The sequence below is a fragment of the Catharus ustulatus genome, chromosome 2 (genome assembly GCF_009819885.2).
Source record: "Catharus ustulatus isolate bCatUst1 chromosome 2, bCatUst1.pri.v2, whole genome shotgun sequence".
Classification (NCBI taxonomy): domain Eukaryota; kingdom Metazoa; phylum Chordata; class Aves; order Passeriformes; family Turdidae; genus Catharus; species Catharus ustulatus.
Window position 1 is genome coordinate 37963594 of NC_046222.1, and position 21784 is coordinate 37985377.

The 21784-nt window shown below is 39.7% G+C and overlaps 1 protein-coding gene across 1 annotated transcript in view; it reads right to left on the minus strand.

Moving 5' to 3' along the window:
* NOX4 (NADPH oxidase 4) overlaps positions 1-21784 on the minus strand; it is a 102540-nt gene that overhangs the window by 31858 nt on the left and 48898 nt on the right. The window contains exon 13 of the mRNA XM_033053476.1: positions 4799-4880. Within this exon, the coding sequence (XP_032909367.1) occupies positions 4799-4880 (82 nt within the window). The remainder of the gene's footprint in view (positions 1-4798; positions 4881-21784) is intronic.

Consider the following 21784-nt stretch of genomic DNA (forward strand, 5'->3'; position numbering starts at 1 on the left):
GTCATTCCATTTAAAGAATAGGATTTATTTCTTATACAGTCAAATTTATGAGTGTAGATTGTCTCCCTATTTGACTATAAAGAAGTACTGCTATTTCTCTATGTGCACATTATGGAAACAGTCACCAAAATTTTGTTTTTCTTCATTCCTGTCTTTTTTTTATTTTGCTTCATTTTAAAAATAAGTGGGAATAGTTTTCAAAGGTTTTTAAATTTTGGGAGCGAGACCTTTTTAGCGAGCCTTACCCACAAGAAATTACTATTTATTTTGCTCAAGAGAAGGGTAAATTTTAAACTGACCACCACTCTTTCGTATGGAGGAGTCATTTCAGATGATAAAGGATTTTCTTGTTCAGCAGAAAATGGTACAGTGAGATGGCAGAAACTGGAAACTGAAGTTAAAAAAAATTATCACAGGTGAAGTAACTAACAATTGAAACAAGCTGATCTAAAGGCTTGTGAGTTTTCCAGTTTTTAACATCTCAATTTGATTCTCAATTCCTGCTCTGTCTGAATGAAAAACTTGCTGCAGGGATTATCAGTAATGCTCTGTGGCTTATGTTAAGAAGGGACTCAAATTAGCTGGAACATTAGCTGGAACCGTTCCTTCTGTTCTTAAAATCTCTGAATCATCCAGAAACTTTTTTACCAAACCCACAGAAGATAAGAGTGAAGACTGCAAATACTTCTGAAAGCGAAAAAAAAGAAGCAAATAATCCCTCTAAAAAAACCCACATACTTATGTGAGGATGTCAGCAACAACTTGAAAATATAAAGGACAGCTGAACTGCCAAGTTACTTCTAGACAGAAAAAAAACCTGCTAAAAACCTACAATGCCAGTAGCATTTCTGGCACATCCCTCTTTAAGTGCTGTTTTGTGCCATGTCAGCCCCTCTCCTGCCTTATTCACCCATCAACCTAATTTCTCACTCTCACACTTCTTTTTATCACTTCCCTTATCACTCTGTTCTTTCGGGTTTGTTTTATTCTTTTGAGATTATCAGGCCCAGTGACAAGTGGCACTTCTCCCTGGCACTTCAAGGCACTTCACTTCATCCTTCCTTGTGCACACAGCACAGGCAGTCAGGAGCAGAGTGGAGTCAGCAGGGAAACACCCCAGACTTCCAGGGCATGGAGCAACCTAAGCCCTTGGTACCACCAACCATGCTGGACCCTGCAGCCAAATTAATGAGCACAGTGCCTTCTTCAGGAGCAATTTGGCGTAGCCTTTGCTGCACTCTAGCAGTTCCTGAATCTTGTGAGTGAAACTGTGGGAAAAAACATGTAGGAATGTCATCAGCAAAGTGGGCAAGCAAGGAAAGCATGAACTGGATACCAACATGAGAAAAGCTCCAGCAGAAATGTGCTAAATGTGGAAGCCTTAAAGGTTTTTTTATGAGATGCAAGGGCTGTAATGCTCATTTGAAAAGTAAGGAGTCAGGACAAGATTTGTTGCAAAAAAGTTTGGTTTGCTGACAGACCTGATTGTGTTGGTGTAACTCCCCTCAGTGACTTCAGCAGGCTTGTGGAGTGAGGGAGAGCAGGACCAAGCTGCAGATATGTCTGTCATTTTTTTTGTGTGCAGAGGGCTTTCCCAAGTGGCTGTGTCAGCAGCAGCTATGCACCACAACCCATTTGGTTGCCCACAGCTGCAGGTTTATTCTTAGTTTCAGGAATGCAAATCATTGAAGACATGATAACGGCTTCATGTCAGCAAGGAGACAGGTTTTCCCCTCAAAATATCTCTCTTTGTGAACAGGTCAGTTTGCAGATGAGGCGGGTAAGGGGAATTTAGTCACATCTGATTCCTGAACCACACTAGTCACCTGAGGTACCAAAAAGACTTGCCCAATTGCACTGCTCTTGCTGGTTCTGTGACATGTAACTAAACACAGTGCAGTGTGTTTCATCCAAAACTCTGCTCTAGGCATGAGGCTGAAGCTCTTCTGCTCTGCAGCCCCGTGAAGGGAAGTGAGAGGCCAAGCCCTGCAGGCTGGGCTGGCTGGCTGGGTGCTGTCCCCAGTGTGCTGGCAGAGCAATGTGCCCCAGCCCACGGGCCACAGAGAGAACTGGTGCTCATGGTGCCATGAGACTTGCAGGCACACAGTCAAGAAGTCAAAGAGATGTGCTGTGTGGCTTTGTAAGACTTGTTCTTTGTAAGATCAGGCCTCTCTAGAGCCTTCTCTGCTTGCCAGAGCAGGTATTGGCTCCGTGGCTAAGCCAAGGCCATCCAAACAAACTCCGGCAAATACAAGGACAATAAAAATATCCCACATTTCTACACCAGCTAGGAGGGCAAAGCATGTTTCTTTGACACATTTATCCCAGAAAATAGAGGAAAATGTCCACGCATATTCTAGAAACTTTCTCCCAGCCATTCCAGTGCACAAACATCTCTGAGAACAACAGGCACCCAAAATTATCCTGCTGTTACCTGGGAAAGAGTTCAGGTCTTAATGTAATAAATGAACAAGAACATAATTCAGGCAAGAACACCAAGGTTTCTATTTCTTCCAAAAGTTGATGGATTACAGTTTGCTCATTTAGCCTTTAATATTTATTGCAATGATTCCGAGTATCCTGAGTGCCTGAGTAGTGCTGAACATTCTCCTATCCAATCTCCTTCCTTTGGACATTTGTCTCTTAAACATGTGAAAACTTTTATCCTTTCTACCTATTAAGCCCAGCTTAGTCAAGCTATTCAGCTAAGAACTTTCTTTTATTTTTAACCTTCAATATTCTTAGGATTTCTTTAACCATTACAAGCTCCAGTTTGTGCCCTACGACAACATCTCATTAAAATGATCTTCCTGCTCAGGTCCTAATGTAGCACAACCAGCCACTGCTCAGCTGAAGTCAATGAAGGGACACTGATTTATGAGATCTGCCTCTTCATTACCTTAATTTCTGTTAACTGACCCTTCAGTGAAAATGAGAATAGGAAAGGTGAAAAAATTATATGGGAATAAGACAAAATATATTACGAAGATAAACAGGTTTTCTACTTTGCTGAACACAAGTACCTTGTTCAAAAGACAATTTCCCTGAGGAAATCTGGAAATGTCAATAGTGTTCAACCAGTTTCTAAATGAGCTGTAATATATGATAAATTTCTGTAACATTTGCACCAATTAATGATGCTATAAACAAGAACCTACTGCTTTTAAGAACATACACAAACTTCTTTTTGGTTAGGTGCCAAAATTTGGCTGGCTTTTGTAGGTCAGTGGAATCAGTCAACCTTCCCAAGTAATGTGGCTGAAACTTGTATCCTTTTTGTGATGCAAGGCCACTATAACTTCAAACAGCAGAGCTCCATACAAGCTATTTGCTCTGTGATCTTTGAAGAGTTGAACACATCCTCTGTCAGAAGACAACAGACAACTCATTCGCCCATGAATTTGACATTGTGTAATATTATTAGTAGACTTTTTGCCAAGAATGCTAGCAATAAATTGAATGTAATGAAATGGAAAGTCAAACATCTTAGGAATGATTTATATAGAGATAAGTCTGTTCTTTGAGGAAGGACAACGAACTGGTTTCTCAGACCAGTCTGACAGTGTCCATATCAAAAATCAAATAATCTAAGCCAAGCAAAGCATAGTACTGCCAGGGTAACAAAGGATGAGGAGAAAAGTAATAATTCATGGAAGTCCTAATGAAACAAGCAGATAAATCCATACACATAAGGTGCCTTCCACTATTTCATATATTGTACTTCCACAGTGTTCCAGTAATATAGTGGCAATGGACAATGCAAACAAGAAATTTAGGGGTGATAAAACTGTGTCTTCCTTAAAGTCAAAGCAATATTTTACCATTTTCAGAATGAGGAATTCATCCTTGAGTGCATTTATTTTCAAGTATTCACAGTGAGGTGGTGACTGGCTTTCAGCACACAGCCTCTCTAATTGTCTGCTCTTAAAAAAAAATTTTTTATCAGATTTAAAGAGAATACCTAGCTTCACTGACTTCTTATCTATCTCAGAAACCTCCTAACAATAATAACTAAAATAAATAACTTTGCTTGTTTCCATCATCATTGAGGGACTATCTTCATACATTCTTTCTTCCATCTCCTCCCTTTGTCCACCCCGCACTTGCATTCTTTCATTGTTCATTCTGGTCAGGGTTAATGTGAGGACTATTTCTCCTGCTTTTCCCCTTCATTGCCTTTGTTCAAGATGAAAGTGACTGTTTATTCTAGTCAATAGAACAGCTAGTCAATATAAAAGAGCTTTTATTGTTTCACTCAGGTATGTCACTTGGAAAAAGAAGAGCTATGTCCAGGATACAAAATACATTCAAGAGTTCTTAATACTCAACACTACTCTTTCAATCCCTTCAGGGATATAGGGCAAACACATAACCCTGAAAAAGGCAGAGAAAAATGTTTCCTAGTGTTCGCAGGCTTTCAGAGGAAAGCCTGTTAAAATTCAAGGGAATCTGTCACCATAAATGACAGAATCCCAGAAGACAAGGGTGGGAATTAGCCTGACAAAACATCTACCAGTGTCAACAGAGAAACAAAGCTCCATCAGACACTGATCCAGACAACTCAACATCTGTGCTCCACCACCAGCTCCCCTATGGACAGCTGAGCGTGCTTGCGATGCGTGTCTGCTTCTCCTCGACACCACTCCAAAGACTGCAGAGCTCAGTGCTAGCACAGTTCCCTGACAGCTCAGCCTGAGCACTGTGCACCAAAAGCATGTACAGTGCTATAAATGCTTCACTCTTCCTCACTGCAAATAGATAGAGATTTTATTTCTCCCAAGAAGACAATCTTACTTACTTGGGATAGCGTCTCTGCTGAAAGATGGGCAGAATCTCTGTATCTTGATTTGAATGTAGAAGCAGTAAATCCCGAAATCTTTCTGTCAGGACAAAGAAAAAAAAAAAGAAGAAAAGAAAAAAAAAAAACAAACCCAGACTGTGACTCTGCATTATATGTTCAGGCCACAAGTAAGCAAGCAGTAATATCAGTGAATTCTCTTCTCCAGAAATATTTATTAGAGGACAAAATTAAGAGTGAGGGACTGAAAATCACTGTTTTCTGTGAAACCTTTTAATATTTTAAAATGTCTTTTTTTTTTTTTTTCATTCAATACTGAATTCTAGTAGTGCCTATAAGTTTCTGAGGACTGCACAGAGGTCTTCTGAGAATCATGCACAGCTAGCCATAAACAGTCCTTGCCTTGAAGAGCCTAGTCTAAACAGAAAGGAGGAGCCCCTAAGAATTGACCAGCCACTCAAGCATCATAGTTTCAGAAACAAACATAGATTAATTAGTTCATATAAATTAAACTGCAGTACAAATCCTTGGGTAACTGACTCAATGTTTTTAAGGGTGGTTAGAAGAGTGGATTGCTTTTTTGTCATTGTTATCTATTTCAAAAACTGTATGATAGGATTATCTTCAGGATGTAAAGCTTTTGTAACTTAATTTCACTGGCCACCAAATGAAGGGGTGGTTGTAGTTTGCATAGCTACCTTTCTCTTACACTTTTCTCTACAAATGGTTTCACACAGTAAGTCAAGTGGGATCTGTATGACCTTCTATCAGTCCAGATTTCTCAGTCGTGAAAGATGGGAATCTCCTCAAAATTCAGGGATAGAATAGGATTTTCCATGCAGATTAAATTCCTTAATTCATCCTGTAGCTCTCCATAGCATGGGACATGCTTCCTCATGTTTCCTTCTTTCTTTCCATCACCCACAACTTTAATCTGTCCTGCAGTGGCACAGAACCGATGCCCTTTCCACCCCTACCCTTCCTTCGATACTTTACAACTGTGGCTGAAATTCTTCAGCTACAGGTATTATTATTCTTCTTTTGCTAAACCACAGCTTGTGCCTGTGTCGTGTGTGGCAACTGTACCACAGATGTCTCTAAACTACAGTAATTTCATGACTAAAAGGTGCACCCTTTTGACTAAAATTTTGGCCCGAACCCGGAAGTGCGCCTTATAGTCCGGTGCATCTTATATATGGACAAAGTTCGGAAATTTGCCAACACGGAAGTGAGAGCTGTGAGCCGCGGGGGGAGCCAGCAGGCCAGGTGGAGGCGGGGCCGTGGGGCCACAGCTGCCGGGTGCAGGCGAGCCTGGGGGCCCGTGGCGCCGCTTCTGCCAGGTGCAGGGGGGCCCGCGGTGCCATGGCTGCCGGGTTGAGGCGGGGCCTCGGCCAGCAACCGCACAGAGGGAGCTGGGGGCGGAGCCTCGCTGCAAAAAAAAAGTGCGCCTTATAGTCAGGTGCGCCTTATAGTCATGAAATTACTGTAACTCTCTTCCATGAAAGTTTTCATTCTGGAAACTAAACCTGAGGGTAAGTGCAGTCCTCCTCCTCTCAGGTTCCCATGTGTCTTAAAATATTCTCTAACAACAAGTTTATGGATAAAGAAATTACAGGACAAAACCCCATTTAGTTTTATGTAATGTTCTGTCATCAAAACTGAAATCCATTAATTTGGATACAATTTTGCTTTGTAGCCTCTTATGTAGAAAGAAAACCCATCCAAACCATACTTCATAAAGTTGTAATACCCTGAAAGAAGCACAGTTTTTCAGAAAGAAAACTCTCTTATTAAGGCCTCAGTTCTAAAGGTCAGCTGTCTCACACCTCTAGTCTTTTCTCAGCTGGCTAAGATGTATTGCAAACATCTTGGATAAGATACCAGCATCTGCCACTGAAGAAAGAAGGGCTTCTCTTTGTTCCTTTATTTCTTTACCTCTCCGTATTCAATTCTGAAAGAAATAAGCACTCCTACTTCCAAAATTCTTCTCACATCTTCAAAATGTAACTTAGTTTTCCTGTACCTAACTAGAACAAAGACCAGATGTGGCCAACAAAAATAAATGCAATAAATGCAATAAATGCAATAAATGCAATGCTGAAAAGATGAAAGTTAAATCCAATGAGCACCTTTGAGGAAACAGCCTGCTCACTGTCTTAGGAAAAGCTTGACATTATGCTGCTTCTTGACCTCTGCTTGAATTTTTAGGAAGATGGAGAAATTTTTCTTTCAGTCTTCTGGTACAAGGCAGTAGACTGCACACCCACATGACCTATCATCCTTAAAGATGATATACTTTCATCTTCAAAAGCCAATGGATGAGAACTGAAAGGCTTCAGAAAGTTTTCACCAATGAAAAATATCCCCTCATGCTTGAGCTAGCACATTCACTTCCACCTCTGCTTCAGTAATCTCCCCACACAACCCAAGCTACATTGCATTTCCAGGCATCCCTTACCCAAGCCTTCATCCAAACAACAGCCTTTGTGTGTGCCTGGTGTAGGAATGGGAGGAAGTTTACAATGGCAAAAAACCACTGAGTGACAGCACTTCTTTCCATGACTGGAGGGATTTTGATCTCTAGAACACAGTGCCAGACACCACGATTAAGGATCTGTCTTTGTGGTGGCACAGCTGATTTACTTCTGAGGGCCTGTAACCAGGGGTGACAGCAATGTAAAACATGGATAGATGTGTTCTTACTCACTTCAGTGCTGCACATCACAGGTAGGTGAGAGAAGCTGGCTGCAGATCTTGGTAAAGATCTGTGACTCTCCGGGAGAGACAAAACACATCCCAGTGAGTGTGCAGATATGTCCTGCCCCATTGTTCTGTCTGAGATGGATATCACACAGGCACAGAGCCATATTCCATCTCTGTCTCCTACTCTGTGACTTTTTCTTGTGCTGCTGCCCTTTCACATTGATCAAGGCCACCTGGCTGCACTCCAGGGCTCAATTCAGCAAGTAGTGATCTTGAAAATATTTTGAATAGTAATGTGACAGGGCTGGCCAGTACTGGAGCAAAAGCAGCCAAGTTATGGCATCTGAAATTGGCCTGAACAGTTTTCCTACTAGAACTTGTTTTAGTTAAAGTCAACTCTTATTTTTTTATTTTTTTTTTCCACACTCTATGGCAAATTTCCCAGGCAGATGTATTTTCTTTTTACCATATGACTTTACTCATTTTTCCATGTGGCATGGTTTAACCTCAGACAGCAAGCAAGCCCCGCACAGCTGCTTGCTCACTCCCCCCATGGTGAGACAATGGGAGAGAATCAGAGAACCAGAGGAGTAAAAGCAAGAAAACTCATAGGTTGAGACAAAGACAGTTTATTAGGACAGACAAGGGAAGAAATTATAATTGCAGCAGTAATAATAAAAATAATTAGAATACACAAAATAAGTGATGCACAATGCAAGTGGTTCACATTTGCCAACCAATGCCCAGCCAGTTCCTGAGCAGAGGCTCCTGGCCAGCTTTCCTCACAGTTTATGCACTGAAGACAATGCCATATGGAATAGAATATCACCAGCTGGGGTCAGCTGATCTGGCTGTGCCCCTCCCAACTCCTTATGCCTTCCAGCCTTCTCACTGGCAGGGCTTGTAAAGATGAAAAGTCCTAGTCTTAGCATAAATACTACTTGGCAACAACTAAAACATCAGTGTGTTATCAACTCTATTCTCATCCTAAATTCAGAACACAGCACTGTACCAGCTGTTACTAAGAAGACTGACTCAGTTCCAGCTGAAACCAGGACATCACACAAACACACTGTATGGTAGCGTGGCACCTCATCTCAAAATCTATTCTATAGCTTCTCCCAGCACATTAACCTCCATGTCCTGGAAATCCTCTTAAGAGAAATGGCATGCAGGAATCTTTAGGACTGATTTGTCCCATGGTACCATTGTGTACACATGCCATTTTCAGCTCTATAACATTCCCCTTTTGCACGTATGTGTGCACACAAAGTCACTCTAGTATAAATGACACTATGTTGCCTTTAAGGACCATCCATTGAGATGGCAAGAGCCTTGGTAGCTACTGACAGCACAGGTACTTTTGATGCTCTTACAAAAGTAAACATGAGAAGACTAAGGCTTTACAAGAGAAGGCTTTTCAATGGACAAGAAAAAACTCAAAATGATAGTTTCCCAATGGGGGAAGAATTTTTTCAGAAATGTAAGACCTTGTTCTAACTCATGCTGCAACAACAAATGAAAGATTTGAGAACTAATGAAACCAACAATTAGGGCATTTTTACATTACTTTGATTTGCAATCAGTAGTTCATCAATAGAATGAAAATAAATCACAATCTTTTAATTACTTGGATAATTTTAGAGAGGTGTCTTCCAAAATTGAGTTCCTTTTCCTGTGATGCTTTTGTCTAGGTGTTGGTCTGAATTTAAAAAAAAAAAAAAAGAATAACATGTACTTAGCCAAGGTAGCTTACTTCTGAAAACTGGCAATTACCTTCTCTGTTCCTCATTCTGTTCATACAATTTGCATGAGTTTAAGTCTGCACTAGCTACAGGATTGTTCACATTATTCTGAGAACAGCTATACCATTGATTGTTTTGTCCTCTGCTGAGTATGACATGTGACACTGCCACCTGCGTCACTGATGCTCCTGTAAGTCTGCCCATAGGACAAAGTTCTCAGAGACATCTAGAAGGGTTGCACAGTCACATCTTATGCTCAAACTTATGTTTTCATTATGATAAGTGCCTCAACTCCTCCTGGCTTTCATTTTGAGTGCACGATTCCTTCCAAATTCTGAGAAGTCCTCAGTTAAATTTAGGTAGTCTCATTGAGACCATACATGTGTAGTTAAACATGTAGCATAAATAGTTACCTGTGATGATTAGAGACTAGTTGTAATAACACAGTCTTATGCCCTGTCCTCCTAAATCAGGAAGGCTGCAGACTATAAAGAAGGGAAAGTTTGCCATGGAAATCTTCATGGATTTAACCTGTCCTATATATATATATATCTTTCCTCCCTGACCTTTATCTAATTTTTCTTGTCTCTATCCTACCTTCTGCTCCTCCTCCCCCTCCCAGCGTAACATATTCAGAAGTCAGTTATTGGAATCTCAGTTATAAACGCCCTTACCATCTTTATGGTAATGTGTGTTATGCCAAGTCAGTTAATCTACAAGGACAGAAGGATGCATTTCAAGAGAACTTTTCCCTTAAAATATTTAGATTAATGCCATATTTGTTCTCAAACAGAATGGGGTTGTGCTCAGTATGGTGAGTTGACAGTAACGTCAGAAAAATGAGAGCAAGAACGGGCATACGGTCTGAAGGTCACTCCAACTGGTTACAGAGTCAAGTTTCCTTCTTCCAGGATACACTATTACAGAAGTGGAAAGAGAGACAAAGGAAATTTTTGCAATATTTTAATATCTGGGGCTTCTCAAAGGGAAGAAAAATAACTTGTATAGAAGGTCCCTGTGAATTAAAACACATTATTATTCACATTCTGTAGACAGAAACACACTGTGGCACAAAGAGCACTGGCCTTGTTTTTTAAAGCTGTCACGTCCCTGAAGCTCTTTTTGCTTTAGCACTTCAAAAATTATGCCAGAAGTCACATACTGCAGTTGTGTAAGGCTTGACTTTAAAAGTCAGGTTTTGTGGCTGTCTTTTCTTGCTCCTTCTTGTTCAAAATACCTTACAGAAAAATACCAGCAAAGTCACTCCACTTTCACTGTGATTTCACTCTGCTGAATTCCAAGGGTCTTGAAAAATCAAATCTTTCAGAGTTTGATGGGTATGAAGCTATGAGGTCACTGCACTATATAACTGAAGTCTGAGACATTACTGGTTTGTTTATCCCAGTCACCTTTTAACCAAAACCTTTGGACAATTTTCTGAACCTCTAATAAAAAAAGGTTGAATTGCATACAATCAACTCAATTAAGAACACTGTAAAACCAAGGGCAATTAGCTTAACAGGATAAGGATTTTTTTTAATACCAGTTTTATGAATTCTTTTTTTTAATTAGGTTAATAAGAATAAATAGAAATGTGATGAGAAAGCAACCAGAGAGTGGAGAGCAGAACAGCTTCATCAGTTATAAAGTACAGAAATTGCAGGTTAGCAGTCAGCCAAGCTGTCTACCAAATGGTCTAGCCATAGTGACACTCTTCTACATTTGGGTATTTTGTAGTCATAGTTCTGTAATTACCTCTTCTGCATTCACTGAGAAACAAATCTAAGTTCCACCTTTCAAAAGGATACTTGTAAGTCCTGCAATTTCAAACTAAAAACCTGCCTAGTTTTATGCAAAATGCACAGTGGTCTGAACACCTTTCATGTCATGAATAACAACTTGCAGTAATTAAAACAAAATATATTTAAAAAGAAGTCAGCTTTCTTAAAACTGATGATGATATGTAACAGGATTTGAGATTCACTAATCTGTTTTTAAGCTCTGTAAATTTAGAAATGCTGTCATAAGTAGTTCCACAGTGCCTTGTAAAAATATAAGGCATTTAGGAAGAAGTCTTGATGATGAGCAACAAGATGGCATAAATGTCTGGCATTTTAGTTTGACCTGTGGCTTATTGATGGCTGAAGGTCCTGAAGTTAAGGAGCTATCACTTTTCTTCAAGAGTCAGTGCTACAAATATCCTCCGTCAGATTAAAAGGGGAGGAAAAAAAAGATAAGTTAATGCTAATGATCAAAAGGTTCCAAAATGATTACATCATCAACCTTGGAATTTCCCTGAAACATATATATTTTGCTGATAAGAGACAAGCTTTTTGACCAGATTGAACTTCTATGATTCTCAAGTCCATTAAGCCTCATGGAGTTTAATTCTCCTATTTTTCACCACCATTTCCTTCCCTCCTAAAGAGTTGCCTGAAAGACTGCTTAGGGTCATTATTTACAGAGCTACTGAAAAACCCTGAAAACTAGTGAAAACCCAGAAAGTTGAAAAGTATATAAAACTCTTTGCTGTTTACATTTGCTTAAGAGAAATAGAGAAGCCTTTACAGAAAGGCAAGTGAACTCTTCATTTTCTAAGGTAAGCAAATAAACAGTGATCAATCTTCCTTTCAGCATTTCTTTTGCAGGACTTTAGTTTATAAGCAGAGAGGGAAAAATAAGGAATTCAGCTATCATTACATAGGTCTGTAGTCACTTTCGAGTCCAAATATAAGTCAGTTTGAAACTAAGGAATCTTCAAGTCACTTTGGACCTCAGGAATAGTCCTCCTTTCTTTAAAGAAAGTCTGTGTACACCCTGCTTTCCCTCCTAACCTGCCTTTGCATCCTAAAAAGCTCCTTCTCTTTTCTCTAGCTCTATGCCTACCAGTTCAAAATCATTCTCCCTTCCTGATTCCAGTATCAGCAAATCCTTTTCCTGATGGAATTATAGGTGCTTTCTCATGTCCTTAAATTGTCCCAACTGCTACATCAAAATTAGCTTGGATGGATTTATTTCTAACTAGATTTCCCTTATTTACATTATAATCACACATCTTGCATGATTTAAGTATATGCAGCTGTATATCAGCCAATGAAGAAACAGAGCAAAAGGCAATTCTTGTCCCAGGAACCTTAAAAGGTTGGAAGATGAATGATGGGAAGGAAAAAGCATCACTTGTTTGTTTTCAGACAGGGAGGAGAGATTCTGAGGACCATATTTAGCCCGCATTTTGTACGACTGACCTGACAGGACATCACTGAGTGACCCAGACTGCCTGTTAGCTACACTGCCAGACCTGGGTCTCCCTGACAGACAGGGAAGAGAAGCAGACACAACACTGAAGTCAAGCAGTCTTGATGCCCACCACTGAGTTAGAAATCCTTCAGAAGGTTACACAGCAACTCCCTAGTGGAGCTGGGAATTTACTGACTGCTGGTTTTCAAAATAATCAAGGAACCTTAGTCAAGGAACATGTTTTGCCTTAGAGATAGATGCTTACTATACTTCAAGACTATTTCTGTCATGACAATAGAGCTCATTCCACAACTCAGCTCTTACAAAGTGCAACAGTAGAACACAGTTTCTAAACAACACAAAACTTCACCTTTCAAAAATATCTTTATAAATTTATTATATTGAACATGCTCTGAAGGAAATGTTATTTATGCAGATTTTTTATAGCACTGCATTCTACAGTTGCTGCCTTTGGTCATGAAGAGCTATGCTTTGCTTTTTGAATTCCACATGAGCAAATGCAGGGAGTCTCAACTACCATTTCTTTCATTAGTGCTATGCTTTGCTCTTTCATGACAAGCCAGAGGAAACTATTAGGCACCAGTATACCTTTTGGGGGTTTAAGATAACGTAGTGACACTTGTTCTAAGAAGTCCTTATTTCACAGAAAAAGAAATAAAATGTTCAAAGTATGCAAAGCAGGGGGGATTCAACTGATTCTCTCTTTGTAACTTGCAATCTGATACAGAAACTGGAGAAAGCCCAACCTTTCAAAAGCTACATGGAGCTTTTTAACACTGAAATGGAGCTACTAGCCAGCTGTGCAATTACTGCAATACTAGCCAGCTCTGCACATCTCCAGAGGGTTTGCCTCAAAAGGCTGAGCAAAGGCACAATTCATCAGGCTGTACTGATTCACTCCAAGGCCCCCCTACTGTAATATCTGGATTCATTTGCAGACACATCTACGGAAGAATGATCACAGGGTAAGACCCTTCTGCTTCCAAGCTTTTCTATGTCAGTGCATCTCCTGAGTCTAAGGTGGTTTGTCTATTAAGAAACTCTTAGACTTCTTTTTAAAGTACTTGTCCAGTCCCCATGTAAACCTAATCCCATTCCACACTCTCTGACAAGGAACTCTGTGTGTTTCTCACCTACTACATGAAGATTCATCACCTCATGTTTGCTCTGAAATCTCACTGTATTTGTTGGCCAAAAAAACTCTGATACTGGCAGAAACTGTGAACAATCAGGCTCCACCCTCCCATTCTTCCAGCATTATGCACGATTTTGTGGACTGTGGCTATATTACCCTGAATTATATCTTTTTCAGGCTAAAGAGTCCCTGCATAGTCAGTTATCCCATGTTTGGAAGCTTCTCCACGCTTCTTTGCTGTTCCTTCCTGAACCCTGGCCAGTGTCATGTCTGAGTGATGAAGACCAGACCTGCACACAGGATTGAAGCCCCGGTAGCACCACAGAAACACCCACCAGCTGCACAGTCATCTCCTTGGCTTTATTCTCTGCTCCACTCCTAATAATTTTTTCTCTTTATTGCTGTTGAGCACTAAGCTGATGTCTTCATGGAAATAGTTATCATGACTCCAAAGTGTTATTCTTGGGCTGCCATGGTCTCATCATTTCCAGCCATGTGTATTAGCTTGTTACCAAATATATTAAACACCAGTACACACCCACATGCATACATCCACTGGTATTTTTAGCCAGGTCTAAAAATAGCTTTGCAAGTGTCATGTATTTTACACACTTGAACAAGCTACAAGAACTTCTCGTTAAAGAGATTAATATGGCAGTCACAAAATAATGGAATTAACCCTATCCAAGACTGAAATTCTGTACCATAACAAAACCACTACCAGTCACTGTGAACTCATTCCTGTGCTTTTGCCTATTCATATTTGGTGACGATTTAAACTGTAAGCATGGGATCATTTCACCCTCTTACTAATACAACTTTATCTCAAATATGCAAATAAATTACTATATAATAACTATAGAGATCCCAGAATTGTTGAGGGCAGAAGAAATCTTAGGAAATAATCTAGTCCTGTTCTAAGCATGATTAGAAAGAGCTTGTTGCTCAGGGCCGTGTTCAGTTGAGTTTTATGCATCTCCAAGGCTAGAACTATAGGATCTTTAAGGTTCTGTCCAGCCCAAACCATCCCATGATTCTAGAATATAATCAGCACATCTGCTTGTGAAAATGGTATGAACAGCAGTATTTTGTGCTGTTCCCATTAAGTGCCACCTTTGGATAGAGCTGCAAACCTGTGTGTGACAAGAGGGACACAGCCAGTTAGGAGACAACTGTCTGCACAGCTGATGGACATGTGGGGCAAGACACTGCCCTGCAATAAGCTTCAGACAGGCTGGGCAGGTTAAATACTGGCTTCGCTTAGCTGGGGCAGGGAGGGGAATGCCAAAGAAAAAGGGAGTTTGTGAAAGAGAATGGGAGTTTCCTTGTTAGCTCCCCCTCACTCACAGCCTTGGAATATAAAGTAGAGATGGCCCAGCCTTCATCCCTCCAACAGCAGCCTTGAGCCGTGCTGCTGATCACCAGTGCTGCTGATCACCAAGGCTGAGCTGACCTTAGAGGGATCATCAGGCATAACCTGGCCCTGCTCACAGCCAGGCTGTGTGAACACCTGCACAAGGGGCTCGGTTGTTCCCAGAGGGGAAGCTGCAGGAGAGTGCACTCAGAGTGAACAGTGCTGACAGACAGACACCCCGCATGGGAAATACCTGTCCAGCCAAACAGCTGAACTGAACTGCTAGAAATAACAGTGGGGCTGCAAGTAAGAAACAAAAGAAGAAACAGGCTACTAAGGGACTCCATTGATATCTAAAAATCATTTCCCCTGTGTTTTCAGCTGCCTCTTTCCGAGAACACACACAAATTCTCCTCTAAAAGCACTAGTTATACTGAAGCACTACACAGGATGATGTGATCAGAGCTCAGCTGGATCCTATTTCCTATATAAATTTTGCTAGTCAGCTGGGGATGATCCACTGGGAAGAAATGTACGTTTTTTCCAAAGATCTAATCACATCTGAGGCTCCATTTCTTATAACATCTCTCAAAGGGTAATATCAAAACCTTAGCAGGAAATCACTTGAATGACTGGCAAATGAAATGAGCCATTAGATACTGTTCTCATCCTTTTTTTTTTTTTTTGATAGGTGATAAAACATAATGCACACAAGTGTATCAGAAAATGTATCCAAATCATGGTTTAATTTCACCCTGATGTGAGCAATTCTGTTATTTCTTCTTACATTTGAATTAGACAAGGCATTCTTGAGAACTTAAGCCAGACAACTGCCTGAATATAAACTACTACATACAACCAAGTCTGGGTAGTTTTCATTAATTCTTAACTCATAATTTCTTGCAAACACCTATATTTGTTGACTTAGCTCTAGCTCTTGTGTGGACTTTTGTCAAAATATGCTGTGGTGATTCTCTATGAGGTTGTCATCTCTATCTTTCAACTATAATGTTATGAACATAATGAAATATGAACTACACATGTTTTTACATGATAGACAGTCTGTTATTACTCAAGTCAACAGAAAAAGTATTTCCAGCCTTGAAAAGGAGAGGACAGCTGAAAAATTTTACTATTCAATACTAAACTGGCAACTATTTTCTAGAACAAAGAACAAGTGGTTTAACATGATCTGGACCAAGCAGTTCCTCACATCACTATGAGGAAATTACTTGGCACATCTTTACCTGAAGAAGTGATTTTGCCAATTCCTGTAAGTACAAACTATCATTAGATATCAGTTACCAGTCATGACCTGGCATATATCCCTGGTGCAATACATCAATGTACCATCATAAACTCAGCAATGCATAACAATACTGAAATTATAAAATCCTCTTCATGCAGACATGACACGTTCTGCTGCATATGAGCTGGGAAGTATGGGACACTTTTAAAGAAATATTCTTCCTTAACAAATTTTTGGATTAAGGAATTGCTGCTTTTTTTGGAAATTGCAATGAGAAAATTTCATCTGCCATGCTTGTTAATAACAGGGCACAATTAGCATAATCCCCTCAACCCATTAAAAAACGAAAACATCAAGTCACAGAAACTATAAAAATGTCTTTAATTAAGAATTTTGCTTTTTTTAAAGCAGTCACAGCTAAGCTCAAGAGACACTCAGCTGACACAGTGTAAGTGAAATCCTTGAGGGAAAGCCCTGTGCCGTCAGGCTGGCACCAGTCACTTGGCAAAGCACAGCAAAGCACCACAGCTTTGACTCTGAAATGTGCGTGGGTGTCTGTGGCATTTTCCTTGAGGAAATGGCACTTACACTGTGTTTAATGAATAAGGCAATATGTTAAATTTATGACAGGAGAAAGTCCTTAAATCTGCTTGTTGCAGTGAAGAGCACTAACTGCCCACTGATTTATTTTAATTTCATATAATATGAGGAGGCTTTTTGAAGGCTGTAGGTGTACTTGTTATCACTGACAGTACAGTAAAATCCTCACAGCAGACACTTCAGCAATACCCAAAATAGCCAATAAGCTCTGAAACTCCTCCTCTCCCCAAAATCCCCCTTCAACACTGAAAGAACCTGCTGTCATCTCCACTGAGTACTTTTTCTCCAACACATATAAAAACAATAATATGTTTATTCAGATCCACAGACTTTCCAGGTTCTCTTCCCAGCAGAGAAGCATTCTCCCTTATTCATGATCATGGTGTTCACTACAGAATTTTAGGTTTTACTAACTTTTATCTTAAAAAAATTTCTGATTCCAGGTGAGTCACAAAGCTAAGCAGTTATCCACTCGTTATCAGCTTCTATATGCACAATAGGTTACCTTCAAATTACTAAGAACACAGGGATGCTTTCTGTAAACCATTGTCCAAATTTTTCTTTCTGTAGATGGTCAAACATTTCCAATCAAAGATATTGAGATTATAAGAGAAAAAAGTAATAGCATTTAAAAACCACAACCAAATGCTAAAAGTTTAGGGATATATGTGGGCACGTATATATATAAATAAAATGCAGTACTTCATGCAAGTCATAGTTAAGTTTTCACACATGCCCTTCTCTTTTCCTAGTTTCCCTGCCAGGAACTGTACTCTGCCAAGATGTGAGTGTGTCTCTCTCCAGGAGAGAGTGAGACCATGGCATATTACAGCAAATATACCCTAAGCTGGGAACCCAGCCAAGAGAAGATAAAGAAAGCTGGAGACATGCAAATCCTAAGAGGCAGTTGGGAGAGCATTTACAAGTAATATTTTTGGCTTTCAGACAGTATTCTTAACCATATGAATTCTTTTAGAAACAAGTATTTTTCCATTAAAGCGTTAAATTACAGTAATTTTACGATTATAAGCCGCACCATTTTGACTAAAATTTTGGTCCAAACCCAAAGTCCAGCTTATAATCAGGTGTGGCTTATATATGGACAAAGAACAAAAAGTTGCTGTTTTAGTTTGGAGGACAGGTGTCTGCTGAGAAAGGCAGGAACTTCTCTTTGAAATGGAGAATGTAAACCCCCCCTCTCCAAATTATTATAATTTGGAAATCAAGGAGCTTTCAGGCAAAAATATGGAAATTAGCAATAACAGTTCTTTTCTAGGGAAATTAAAATAGAAATACAGTACTACAAAGAAACAAACTCCAAACCCTGACAAAGTCAGAGTACAACCTGACACCCCGTCAGGCAGGGTGTTGGTAGCAGTCCCATTAAATGGTGGCTGCATCCTCCTGCAGTGGCAGATGTGATTCAGTTGGAGCAGTGCTCCTGTAGAAGGTGCAGTTTCCCTGCGGAGCTCCAGTGGTGATGTGGAGAAATCCGGTTTTCCACTGGAGTCCAGTGGAGAAAGGGGCTACCTTAGTGTCCCAAATCCTCTGTTTTAATCTTGGTAAGAAATGTTGGGCTGTTCCCCCTGGCTGGAGCAACTTTCAATGGGATGCAGTAATTTTATCAGTCACACAGTGGGACTCAATGGGCCATTAGCAGAAAATGACTCGCTGGAGGAAGGATGGGGTGTGAAAAGATAAAGAACAATGCCCCACCTGGTTTCAATGGATGGCCCATTAGCAGATTATCTGCCATTGAGATAAGGATCACTGTCCCCACCCTCAACAGATGGTGATAGAATAGATACCTTTTATCACACTCTGTATTGTAACATGCGGCTTATAATCAGGTGCGGCTTATATATGGACAAAAAACCAAAAAGTTGCTGAAACCCAGAAGTGCGGCTCATACTCAGTGCGGCTTATAATCGTGAAATTACTGTAACTATTTTTTTTAAGAAAGGTGTTATATTTAATAGTTTATTCATTTACTAGGCAATTTTATTGTTCATATTTCTCCAGGAAAAACTCGGTTTAAAAAGTAGCCAGGAATGTTATTTCATTCCCTTCTCTTTGCTTTCACTTCCCTGGTCCTTTGTCAAAGCTGCTGAAGGCACTGCATGCCTGGAAGACAACCTGTTTTTTCCAGCTGCTCCAGCTGATCTACTGAGAGATATTACTTCTTCCTACAAAATCTCCCTCTCACAAAATATTATGTCATTATTATATACATTGGTTTTATCTGCTATAATTGTTACAAACTATATCAATAAGAGTCATGATATCCTTTTTGAAAAAAGCTCTGACACTTTGACCCCATTTCGAGAAAAAAAACTTTAAAGAAGGAGGAAGAACAGGAGCATGCCAGAGCTGCAGAAATGTGGGTTTTAATATCAGTGAAGTGAAATACAGGCTGCATCCTGCTCATCAGCTGCTGCACTACATACCAAAGGGCTATTTATTGCTGCCACAGTACAGTCTACTCCATGTACCACAATGCAATCTCCTTTGCATTTTGGAAAGTGATTTCCAGGCTATGAATTCCCTCCTACGGTTTCTCCTCACAGCACTTTAGTTAATACTGAGATAATTGAGTCCTTTGTCTCAAAGAACCAGCATTGCAAGTCTGCCTCAAAACTGGGATGCACTAGTAATTAATTTACTTTGCTCTATCTTAAACTTTATAGTGTATTATATTTAAAGCATTTCTGCCCCACTGCCTTTTGTAATTTAAGGACTCAATGAAAGGAAAAAAATTGGGGTTTAATTACGAATTAATTTAGTGGACTGGTACTCACAAAAGGTTTCCTTTATATTAAAACATGGACTGCACTGGCAGTTTGACTCCATTCCCACTAGGAATGCCTCCACCTCTGCTCTGCACTGTGGTATCCAAACTTTAAAGCATAAGACCATGAGGTTAAGAGTTGAGTACAGAGCTGTGATTAGCATGTATTTTTGTGTGTGTTTCATATAAAATGCACAGCCATAAATATTTTAAACCAAACTCTTCTGTTCATAACAGATACCAAAATATCTGTTTGGAGAAGCTATGGAAACTTGCTGAAACCTGGCCAGTTCTCATGACATGATGCTTTCAGTGCAAGTTCTGAGGTTTGGTTTGATTTGTTTCTTTAAAGGAAGAAGTCACCTTTTTTTAGGCTATTACATATACCTGAACCCTATTTCTGAACGTGATAGCTATACAAGTGATTGATGGCAGATTTTTATTAATAATATTTATATTTTAAAGGGTTCCTTCTCCAGGGGAGGACTGGGGGAAAAAAAGAGACCTGCAGTTGCAAAATGCCCCTTAAAAATTCTTGGATCACAAATTATTTCCTTGTGGTGAAACTCACATGTTCCAGCTCGTATTTGATGCATCTGAGAAATGATGCATATACAAAAGGACAGGACTGAGCAACAGGAGGGGGTGGCATATGAATCAAAAGCTAAGTTGCAAGGACTGTAGGGAACTGATGATAAAATTTGGGGTGCGGGATTTGCGTTCCACAAACAAGACAGCATTGATTTTAATGCATTTTGGAATGGAAGGCCATTTTGGAACAGGTAACTGCTTCTTTGAAGGATGACTGAAATTCAGGGTAAGGACACGTGGCTGGCAAAAAGTGGAGTAAATGTACTTAGAGAAAGGTTGAGAAAAAATACTGTAATAAAGGAGATGGGACATCCTAACTAGAACTTCAAAGTGAATATCATGCCAACAAGCAGTTATATAATATTTGTTGTAAAAATAGGAAACCTCCTATTTGACCATGTTATTTGATCACATTTGCAAAGCTGTGGGTTTTAATCAACTCCCACAGAATTAACTGCTGAACACAGCACAAATTCTGAGCGAGTGATGGCCCCTCTCTCCCTTCCAAACCAAGCACCAGTAGAAATAAACAGACAGGTAGGAGAGACCAAGGAATGAAGGTCAATACAAGGAAATGTGACAGGTCTACCACCACCATTACTGGTGGTCTTCATGCAAAAGAGAGCTACACTTTAAATCACACCAGAGCCCAAACCAACAAGACTGCAACTGAAAAGCAGCCCTGCTTCTTCAAGGAAATGCTAGAAATGGAGATGGTACAGAGCAAAGAACCAGACAAATACAAGTTCTCAAAACTCAGATTTAATACAACAATAACCAAACAGAAGGTTCAAAGATGCCATGTTCATTTTCTGTACATATTTGCACACAAATGGGCAACAATTAAAATGTGCACACATTTCCTAGTAGCGGCTCTTGGGCTAAAACAAGGAAAAAAACAAAAAAGGAAAACGGAAAAAAAGAAAACATGGGAAAAAACCTACTAAGTTATGCAATCATCACAAAGTTGAGATTCATTTTCACAAAGAGCACAAAAAGAGTTCATAAAAGGTTGAACCTGAAAACTCTGCAGATTACAACCCCAAAGTTGTAATATAACTTCTGTATACAAATTATTCTGAGAAAGTATCAAGCGTCATGCAGGAGTTGGGAGCATGTAAAGATAACTGTTCCTTCTGATAAAAAACTTTATAAGTATCTACAGTTCCTACACAAGTTTTTCCAATTTTTTTAAAGATTCTAAAGCTGAAATAGATTTTTCTTCATTAACTATGTCAATTTTTACAATCTCTTAGAAAACGAATTATTACAAATATACTTTTAAGATACTTATTTAGTTAAAGTGCAGTAAATCAAAATTCCAAATCTGAAATGTGTCTGTTTTTTTCTGCTGTCCCCAAGGGAGAAGTAGCAATAAAGTGGGAACATAGCGAGATATTTGGCAGGGATTCCTCAGCAGAACTTTGATGGCATCTCAGAGAATCTATTGCCCTAGGGAAGTGCAGATATGCATGAACAGCTAGTATTTTGATGTAAACCCTTGTATTTCTCCAGAAACTATGCTCACACAAAGGAACCTGAAAATCCAGCCAAACTTTGTAT